At 54.8% G+C, this 10,537-nt stretch overlaps 1 protein-coding gene across 1 annotated transcript; it reads left to right on the top strand.

Moving 5' to 3' along the window:
• Nucleotides 1-188: 188 nt before the first annotated feature.
• HAPLN4 (hyaluronan and proteoglycan link protein 4) lies at nucleotides 189-6,633 on the top strand. The gene is made up of 5 exons (XM_025989461.2): nucleotides 189-325; nucleotides 1,254-1,371; nucleotides 1,692-2,054; nucleotides 3,644-3,988; nucleotides 4,403-6,633. The coding sequence occupies exons 1-5, from the start codon at nucleotides 323-325 to the stop codon at nucleotides 4,792-4,794; spliced, it is 1,221 nt and encodes a 406-aa protein (XP_025845246.2). The 5' UTR covers nucleotides 189-322; the 3' UTR covers nucleotides 4,795-6,633.
• Nucleotides 6,634-10,537: the final 3,904 nt, after the last annotated feature.

Genomic DNA, 10,537 nt, shown 5'->3' on the forward strand with positions numbered 1-10,537 from the left:
TCCTCCCTTCCTCCATTTTACAGAGAGTTAAACTGAGGCCCAGAGGTTCCTCTGCCCACCCAAGATCAGCCAGCAGGATCATTGTCCTGCACTGACTGTCCAGTGCGGTCCTTCCTCCGCCCGCGCCCGGGTTTCCTCGAGGAGTGCGCGTCGCCGCGTTCCCTTTAAAGCTCCTCCCCGCACCCCCGTTCGCCTCCCTCCTCCCCTTGCAGGCAGACGCCGGGATTGCGCCGCCCGAAGGGACTTGCCCAGTCCTTCCTGGGTGTGCGGGGAGCGCAGTCCCGGCGCGTAGGGGCCGCTCGGCGGGGGCCGCACGGGCAAGATGGTGAGTGGGGCCGCGGGCGCGGGTCCCGGTAGGTGCCTCTCTGGGATTGTCTGGCTCCGTGTCTGAATCTGCGTCCCCCCGTGCTTCTCTTCTCAGTCTCTCCCCGCTCCGTCTCTCCCGTCCCTGCCGTCTCTCACCCTCTTCTATCTCTGCATCTCCAACTCTGCCTCTCCTTTTCTAGCCCTCTCCACCTTTCCCTACTTTTCTCTCCCTCTTTTGGTCTTCCTGGTCCCTCTTCTCATCCTCCGAGTCTCTATCTCTCCCTCCCTCCAAGCCTCTCTTCTCTTTGCCCCTCTTGCTCTCTTTCCTCTCTCCCTTCAGTCTCTCCATCTTTCCTTACCCTTCTCTGTGTCTTTCCCTCTCCCTCCGTCTCTCCTCATCTCTCCCTGCTTTTCTGTCTCTTTCCCTTTCCTCGCCCTCTCTCCGCGTCTCTACCCGTCTCTGACTCTCCCCCTCGCACCCCCCTCCCCCGCCGCCCCCACACCCCGGCCGCTTTGCTGCAGTCTCCTGGCGCACCGATAACCTTGCCGCTGCCGCTGCTCCAGCTCCATCCCCCCTCCCTCCCAATCCCGGCCGGGGCTGGCCACGAAGGGGGCGGAGCTCCGAGCCATCGGGGTTGGGGTTAGGGGAGCTGGCGGGTTGCCGGCGCCAGACCCTGGGCATGTGAGCCCGGGGGCGTGGGCTTGGTGGAGGAGCGGGAATGTGAAGTCCCGGGAGAGTGCGGCGGGGGTAGGGAGGTAGGGGGGTGGGGGGAGGGGGAGGGCTGGAAGGGTCCGCCAGCCTTCTCCTTGGGCGAGTCCTCTGGGACCCTGGCCAGGGTAGGGACCTGGGCACGCGAGAAGTCCTCGCGGTGGGGAAGGAAGGTCAGGGGGCTGGTCCTCCGACAGGCCAAGTCCAGGAGGCGGGACCGAGTACCCTGTGCCCCCAGGTGTGTGCTCGGGCGGCCCTCGGTGCCGGCGCGCTCTGGGCTGCGGCCTGGGGAGTCCTGCTGCTCACAGCCCCCGCAGGGGCGCAGCGCGGACGGAAGAAGGTCGTGCACGTGCTCGGTGAGTCTGACAGCGGAAGCAGGTCTTGCCCTGCAGGAGTCCTGCCCGAATGTGACTGCCTGGGAGCAGGGAGGATACAGTGGGTAGGCATGGAGCATTCCTGAGGGTCATAGCCCCCCCCCCCCCCCCCCCGCAAGTCCCTCACCCTCTGAGTCCTAGTTCCCTTTCCTGATCTCCTTTAACCTTCTGACCCCCTGAACTCCGCCCAAGCCTTCTTCCCACAGCACGTCCCTGGAATTCCCTTTCCCGGGATTCCCTTCCCCAGGTTCCCCACCCCGCCCCCTAGGACCTCTTCTGAACCCTACTTGACCCTCCCGCAGAGGGTGAGTCGGGCTCCGTGGTGGTGCAGACAGCGCCCGGGCAGGTGGTCAGTCACAGGGGGGGCACCATCGTCTTGCCCTGCCGCTACCACTATGAGGCAGCCGCCCACGACCACGACGGGGTGCGCCTCAAGTGGACCAAGGTGGTGGACCCATTGGCCTTTGCCGACGTCTTCGTGGCGCTGGGCCCCCAGCACCGAGCATTTGGCAGCTACCGCGGGCGGGCCGAACTGCAGGGCGATGGACCCGGGGATGCCTCCCTGGTTCTCCGAAATGTTACGCTGCAGGATTACGGGCGCTACGAATGCGAGGTCACCAATGAGCTGGAGGATGACACTGGCATGGTCAAGCTGGACCTGGAAGGTAACCAGCTTATGGACAGGATGAAGCATGTTTCTAAGGGAGGAAGGCAGGAAGTATTGCAAAGGAAAGAAACCAAATCAAGTTGGCCTAAAAGAATTTGAGGCTTGGTAGGGTAGGGTAATGGTTCTGATCTGAGGTGAATTTCCTCCCCAGGAACATTGGCAATGGCTAGAGGGGGTTGCTGATGGCATCTAGTGGGTAGAGGTCAGGGATGCTGCAATACATCCTACAATGCACAGAACAGTCGTGTCTCTCCCCCCTCACATCCCCAAGAATGATCCAGTCTAAAGTGCCAACAGTAAGGGCTTTGGGAAACCCTGGGGGTAGGATCCAGGCCCAGCGAGATCCAGGGAGATCCACTCACACCATGTCAGGAATTCGTCCCTCAGCTCTGTTTCCCTAAGTGAGCGTTCTTCAGGCAGGTTTCCCCTGGTGGAACCAAAAAGTAGAGCCAGGCTTCCCTCCTCCAACTTAGCTATTAATTTCCTAGCAGTGCTAGCTAGAGTCTCAGGGTTGTCCCTCACTGGCCCAGGTTGAGTCATGTGTCCATCCATGAGCCAATCACTGTGGCTGGGAGATGGGGTGCTCTGACTGTGGAGCTGGAAAGTGGGGTTTCTATCTGAGGAATTGTCTCCCACTTGGGTCGCCTTCCTCAGTCCCCCAGAGAAGATTCTGGGAGAGATTTCAGAGCCCTTACTTGTTGAACCTCCCAACAATAGCAAATGACAGCAATAATAGCAGCACCTCTTCTTTATTGGACATTTTCAAAGAGCTTGAAGAGGTCTTTGAGGTCTCTTGTTTAATTTTCCCAAAAAGTCTGAGGGAGATGCTATTACCAGCAGATGAGCAACTAGCTCAGAGAGGTTAGAGCCTTGCCCAGGGTACATGCAAGTGAGTGGTGGAGCTAGAACTCGAGCCTCGGCCTTCAGGCTCCAGGTCTTCTTTCTGGCCCCTGTTTGCTCCTCCCAGAGTCTGCTGAAAGATGCATGTTCCATCTCCAAGGTCTGCCCCTCAAACACACACACAGAATGCTGATGAGCTGAGTTGACTGTAGGTCCAATGAAGTACAAGTTATAAGAACTGAAGGTGGAAGAGAAACCAGTGGGAACTGCCCTGGATAATGTTGGGGATCAAAGAGGTCTCGGGTCCCTGTTGGGGGAGTCAGCAGTGGTCACAGACATTCCCAGCTCCATGGGCTCAGGGCTTGACCAGATGGAAGCTCCCAGTGCTGAGGAATTGTCAGAAGCACTAAAGACTGAAGGAAGAAGGGTGGTGGGGGCTGGGTTTTGAAGGATGAATAGGAGTGCAGCAGATGGGAGAAGTGGAAAACAAAGTACATAAGCAAAGGTCTCCAGTGGTAGAAGTGGGTGGCCATGATTAAGTAAGTAAAAGGGAAGGTCAAGTGAATCCCATGCTTAAGGCAAGGGGAACCACAAGGGGAGTGAGCTGAGAACCCGGGTGGTAGGACTAAGGCCAGAGTGAGGGATGGAGTGGAAACTCTAGGTTGAAGAGTTTCGCAGCACCTCAGATGTCAGGTGGGTAGGGGAGGGCTGGGATTCCCGAGCTGAACCCTATGTCCGTCCTCCCAGGCGTTGTCTTCCCTTACCACCCCCGTGGAGGCCGCTACAAGTTGACCTTCGCCGAGGCGCAGCGCGCCTGCGCTGAGCAGGACGGCATCCTGGCGTCGGCAGAGCAGCTGCACGCGGCCTGGCGCGATGGCCTGGACTGGTGCAATGCAGGCTGGCTGCGCGACGGCTCCGTGCAGTACCCGGTGAGCCAGCCCCGGGAGCCCTGCGGCGGCCTGGGCGGAGCCGGGAGCGCCGGGACCGGCGGCGGCGGCGGCGGCGGCGCCTCCGGGGGCGTGCGCAACTACGGCTACCGCCATAACGCCGAGGAACGCTACGACGCCTTCTGCTTCACATCCAACCTCCCGGGTGTGTAGGCCCCGCCCCCAGGGAGGAGACCCCGCCCCCCGCAGGTTCGGGATCCGCCCCGCCCGCGAGGCCCCGCCCCTTGAGAGTCCTCTTCAGGTCCCCCTCCCTCTCAATCTCTTTCCCGCCCTCTCAGTTCCCTCCGTTTAGCCCCTTCTATCCACTCCGACCCTCGGGGCGGGGGGTCCAGACCGGGATATCCCACCCCCGGACTGCCAAGGCGCGGCAGTCAAGCATCGCCTGGCACCGACGCTGCCCCGGCCAAGGCTGGGATCCAGGACTGCAGGGGTGGGGGTGCTCCTGAGTCCTGTGGTTCGGGTCCAGGGTTGCAGGCACGTGGGAGGTGGAAAGCGTCTGAATCCTGGGGAGGCCAGCTCCCGAGATTGGCCTTAAGCACTCTCCCCCACTCCACTGCAGGACGTGTGTTCTTCCTGAAGCCGCTGCGGCCCGTGCCCTTCTCGGGAGCAGCGCGTGCGTGCGCGGCGCGCGGCGCGGCCGTGGCCAAGGTGGGACAGCTCTTCGCGGCGTGGAAGCTGCAGCTGCTGGACCGCTGCACCGCGGGCTGGCTGGCCGACGGGAGCGCGCGCTACCCCATCGTGAACCCGCGCGCGCGCTGCGGGGGCCGCCGGCCCGGCGTCCGCAGCCTAGGATTCCCCGACGCCACGCGCCGCCTCTTTGGCGTCTACTGCTACCGCGCGCCCGGTGCGCCGGACCCCGCGCCCGGCGGCTGGGGCTGGGGTTGGGCCGGAGGCGGTGGCTGGGCCGGAGGCGCGCGCGACCCCGCTGCTTGGACCCCGTTGCGCGTCTAGGCCCTGGGCGCAGATGATTGGGGTGCTTGGCGGCTGGCCGAGTGCTCTGCGGTCTCTAGGAGACCGGCCACGTGACTGGAGACTGGCCACGCCCCCTGCGGCGCCCTGCAGGCTGACGGGGCTTCCTGTGGTCTTGAACACCGGCTGCGCCCCCTGGGGTCCTCATAGACTAGCCAGTTCTGGGAGACTGATCAAGGCCACACCTCTCCTGGACAGTGGACTTCCCCTCCTCCCTCGACTTTCCCCAGGAGATGGGGCATTCCACCCGAACACCCTGGAGGGCAACAGACCCTGAGGTCTCCTGAAGACTGACCACGCCTCCCGAGGTTACTTGAAAACAGACAGAACCATCCCCCATGGTCTCCTGGAGGCTGGACCCCCAGGATTATCTGGAGATTGGCCTCAGGGCCTCTGCATCTCCCTGGAGACTGAAGATTAATCCCCTATGGTCATCTGGACACTGAACCCCTTTCCCCCTTACATGTAGAAAAAATGGAAATCTCCGAATTCACCGGGTGATCACGCCCCATGATCACATGGAGACTGGGCTTCTGTCCTCTCCCCAATGATGACCTGGAAATTGGGTATCCCTATTCCTCCTTCCCCTGTGAATCCCTCAAAGTGTGCAGAATGACAGGCCATGTTCCCAGGTCACCCTGAATACCCCCACCCCTCCAGTTTCAGGGAAGACCTGCCTTGTCTGTCACCCACTAAAACAGATTGACATGCCCCAGCTGGCTCGCATGACTGGTGGCCATGCCCCGCCCCTCAGGTATCTCTGGAGGGAGCAAATCTGCTCCTACCTGATGGCCTCTTTCCTGGCTGTCACCAAAGAGACCATCCCCTGGGCCCAGGGATCTATAGGATCCATGTCACTCACTATGGAGACAAGCTGTCCCACTTCCCATTGTTACCAAGGCGACCAGCCCAACTTCTACCTGTAACCTAGTCACACAGCCCTTCCCTCATCAGTCACACCCATGGAGATGTACCTGCCTCCGCCAGCTGTAACCATGGATACCACACGTTTCCCCATCTCACCTTCCGGACATTAGAGAGCTACTACTCACTTCTGGATGTCCCCGTCCTGACCAACAGTCGGGAAGACCACCCTCTCCAACCCCCTAACTGTCCCAAGAGTGACCCAGCATTCAGTTCCCTGGCTCTCACCATGGAAACACCCTGCCCCTTTCCCCAGGTGCATGCCAGCTCCTTGCCACCCTCCAAACTCTGCCTCCAAGCTGCTTAAACCCCATAGCTGTTGCTATGGAAACCAAACTCTGGTGTCTGAGGTAACAGAACACCTTTCCCCCTAGGCTTTCCCAGGTCAGCAGCACCCCCTCACCGAGCTATCACCATAGAGACTGTCTGCATCGTCCCCATGACAACCAACTCCCAGCTCTCAGGAACTTCTTACTATGGGCTGTAACTGCACCCCATAGAGCTTAATGTCTGCCCCTTAACCAGATAGGCCCAGCCCCAGGCAGCATCCCCAGATATGGCTGGACTTCTGGAGCTGCTGGACATCCTCTGCACCCTAACTATATCCCAGACAACAGTGCATGAGACACTCTTGCAACCCCCAGGTGTTTTCATTGCTGCCACACAGATGAGAAAACTGACTCTGGCAGCCCTGGCCCTTTATGTTGTGCAAGCTCTGGGCTCCCCTTTTCCCTTCTGAGACCACATCTCCATTTTCACTGAGCTCCTCTCTCCTCTAACAGCCCCATGCTCCTCATTTCACTCCTTAGAGATCCAGGAGAGATGGAATGTTTTTAAACTTCAAAATCCGCAGTGAGCCCCAGTTCTAAAGGACAATTTGTGCTAAGATATTAGGACCCAGCCAGATCCCCTCCTTCCCCACCCTCCACCCCTGACCCCCATGTTGAGAGCCAGCTCAGAAGAGATGGTCCGAGAACAAAGCCACCCCAACTATGGGAGACCTCAGCTCCAAGGTCTTACGTGAAGTGGCACTGAGGGCCCTCCTGGAAGCATCCCACCCCTCACCTTACTGTCACACCCATCTTAAGGAAACCCATCTATGAGTTTTGGAATCAGGTGGGCTTGGGTTCGAATCCTGCCTCTATGACCAAGTGACAACCTGCTGAGCCTGTTTCTTCCTCTGTACCAGAGCTGTTCTGAGGTCCCAGTAAGTGCAAAGCATATAGCAGGGGCTCAATAAAAAAAAAAAAAAAAAAAAAAAAAGTGTTGTTGTTGTTGTTGTATGGCAGCCAGTGGGTAATTACTTCATGAATGCACTTAGGTGGGCAAAGTATTTCCCAGCTGGGGGTGTGTGTGTGGTGATGATTTGGTTGGGAAGCCACCCCCGTCATTCCCCAGGACTGTCCTCTCCCCAATTCCTCCCCTCCCTTCCCCCAGTCTGCCTTCACTCTCTTTCTTGCATCCTCCCCCATGTGTCTGGCCGGTTTCAACCCAGTCCAGCTTGGGTCATTGACAAATCCAGTGGTTCCTCTCAATTCCCTAGGTACAAAGTGTGCAAAACTGGACAGAAAGTTCTTGCACCAGCAAGGCAGAGAGGTTGCAAGTCATCCCTGGTGCAGAGGTGGAGTGGGGGTGGGGGGATGGTGGAGTGAGAAACATTGAAAGTTTCTGGATACAAGCCAAGGGAGAAGAGAAAAAGCTGTAAAAGTGATCAGGTTATCGAAGTGAGATAGTCGATGTCACTGCTCACTCCCTCAATACCCGATGTGACAGAGCTTAGAGACTCCAACCACTCACCTGAAGGTGGCCCAGCCACTGGGTTAGACCGCCTTGGGCTGATGGGCCGTCGCCTCCCTGAAGAGGGGAGTGGTAAGGGGCATATTTCCAGGCATGAGTGCACGGGATTTCTTTCATCCGACCTTTCCCCTGCTGGCATTCTTTCTCCCTTCCGCGGTTCCAGTTTCCTAGTTTTTCCAGGAAAATATAATTGTCTAACGACCACTCTTAGAATGATACTCGTAGGACCTGACCCCACCCCCTCCCAGTTCAGCCAATGAGTGCTGTGGCACCCTCCCTGGGAAATCCTGATTGGTCCAGGGATGGATTGGGAGGCAGGCGGACTTTGAGACTGAGTCCCTGGGATTTTGGTGGACCTATGGGGCCGAGGGAACCATCTTTCTGCTGGAGTTGCTGCACTGTTGGAGTGGAGGTCTCTAGGGCCCACCTGAAGGAGAGCTAAAGGATGGCAACCTGGATAGAGCCCTTCCTGACGTTGGCTATTCAGAAAAATCGCTCTTTCCCATCCTACACCACACAGTTCACTGCCGGGAGACATCCAGTTTCTTACAAGCCCTTCCAGAGATACTTTATGTTCACTCAAGCAAACATGCATATGTATTTTTCCTCCATTTTTGCACAGATGGCATTTACACAACTCACACAGTTGTAGCATATCTATCTAGTTCCAAGACATTTTTGTCATCCCCAAAGGAAACACCACACCCATAAAAGCAAAGGATCCCCATTCCTCCTTTCCCCCTCCCCTCTGTCCTGGCAACTGCTTATCTCCTTTCTGTCTCTATAGATTTATCTATTCTTCATGTTTCATATAAATGGAATCATATAAAGGCCCCCCGGGTGGCTCAGTCGGTTGGGTATCTGACTTGATTCCTGCTCCATTTGTGATCTCGGATGATGAGATCCGAGATCCCTGCATTGGCTTTGAGCTGGGCGTGGAGCCTGCTTGAGATTCTCTTTCTCCCTTTACCTCTGCCCCTCCCCTCCCGCTCACTCTCACCCTCTCTCTCTCCAAAAAAATTATAAACAAACAAACAAATAAATAAATAAAATGGAATCATATAATATGTGTCATTTTGTGTCTGGCTTCTTTCACCCAGCATAATGTTTTTGAGGTCATCCATGTTGTAGCACGTGTCAAGACTTTATTCCTTTTTATGGTTAAATAATATTCTTTGGTATGTATATACTACCTTTTGTTTATTCATTTAATGGACATTTGGGTTTTTCCACCTTTTGACGATTGTGAATATTCTGCTATGAAACATTCATGTGCCTTGTATACTTTTAAAGTCACTCTTCTTTTACTTAATAGTATATATTTTTTTTAATAGTATATTTTTTAAATAGTTCCAAATCACCATATAAAGGTCCCCATATTCTTTTGAAGGTTAGGAGAGTGTTCATTGTTTGGATGCACCATAATTTTTATAGCCCGTCTTCTCGTGGCAGGCATTTAGATTCCCCTATTTTGCTGTTAATAATAAGTACCCACATCATCTTACACAAGTCCAGGTATAACTGGAGGATGACATCAGGAGTTGTTTAATCAAGGAGTCAAACTTCCCATTTTGATAGCGATCTCCATTTCTTTTTAAAGATGGGGCCAATTTATACCCCGACCAATAATAGATATACCTGCCTCTTTCCGCACCTCCTAATCAGCATAGTGTGTTATCACTTTTTACCTTAGCCAACACAATAGGTTAAAAAAAATGGGGGATCCCCCGGGTGGCTCAGCGGTTTGGCGCCTGCCTGCAGCCTAGGGCATGATCCTGCGGACCCGGGATCGAGTCCCACGTCGGGCTCCCTGCATGGAGCCTGCTTCTCCCTCTGCCTGTGTCTCTGCCTTATCATGAATAAATAAATAAATCTTAAAAAAAAAAAAAAAGGTCCACCATCCGGGTGCTGGGGCTCTACACGAGGGTGCACAGCCAGCCTCCGACGTGGCCAGAAGAAAAAAAAATGGTATCTCATTGTGGTTGTCACTTGCAATTCTCTTTTTATGTGTGAGGCTGAACAAACATCCTCTACTTTGACCTTAGGTGCAGGTGGTTGAGGAAGCCATAAATCATTTGCGGTTTGGGTATGTTGTCATCACTGATGAATGGCAAGTTCCCTCTCTTGTTAGATGTATTTGATTCTCTTTTTAAATAGGCTCTTTGTTCATCCTGGTGTTCTGCAAAATGTGTATTATTTTGTTGAGTATATGTTGTAGTTTAAGAGCCTCTGTATTTTCTTTTCTGTCAACTTTTTATTCATGTACTTTGCCTATTTGGCTATAGATTATTAGTCTTTTTTCCTGTTAGTTTGTAGGAATTCTTTTTTTTTTAAGATTTTATTTGACAGAAAGAGAGAGAGAGAGAGAGAGAAAGCACAAATGGGGAAGTGGCAGAGGGAGAGGAAAAAGTAAGCTTCCCACTGAGCAGGGAGCCCAATGTGGGGCTCAAACCCAGGACCTCAGGATCATGACTCGAGCAGAAGGCAGATGCTTAACCAAATGAGCCACCCAGGCATCCCTGTAGGAGTTCTTTATATATTAAGACAAGTCCTCTATCTCTGATTTGAAAATTTGTTCCCAAGCTTGGCATTTATCTTTTGACTTTGTTTTGCTTTTGCCACCATTGCTTTTTAAATAAAGCCTAAATTCCTCACTGCAGTCTCTATGGCCCATAATGGTCCATCCTCTGCATCTCTGACCCAAATTTCCTTCCACTATCTACCTCTATCACTCTGCTCCAGCCCATACATATTCCTTGCTGTTTCCCAAATAACCCATGCCCTTTCTGCAAGAGCAATGTTTGCCTTTGCTCTTCCCATTGCCTGAAACTGTCTTCCTTTCTTTCTCTCCTCATCTAGTTAACATTACTCCTTTAGATTCCATCCACTTCTTCTAGGAAGCCTTCCTTGACCCAGGGGCCAAGTCTGCCTTGCTCACCATTATCATACCAGCACTCAGCACAGTACACAGCTCATAATACTTGCTAAATAAGGACTTGCTGAG

This window comes from Vulpes vulpes, chromosome 9, assembly GCF_048418805.1.
Source record: "Vulpes vulpes isolate BD-2025 chromosome 9, VulVul3, whole genome shotgun sequence".
NCBI classification, from domain to species: domain Eukaryota; kingdom Metazoa; phylum Chordata; class Mammalia; order Carnivora; family Canidae; genus Vulpes; species Vulpes vulpes.

Coding starts and splice junctions, on each gene's coding strand:
- HAPLN4 (XM_025989461.2), top strand. Junction 1,372..1,691: donor GAAGGTCGTGCACGTGCTCG/GTGAGTCTGACA, acceptor ACCCTCCCGCAG/AGGGTGAGTCGGGCTCCGTG. Junction 2,055..3,643: donor GGTCAAGCTGGACCTGGAAG/GTAACCAGCTTA, acceptor CCGTCCTCCCAG/GCGTTGTCTTCCCTTACCAC.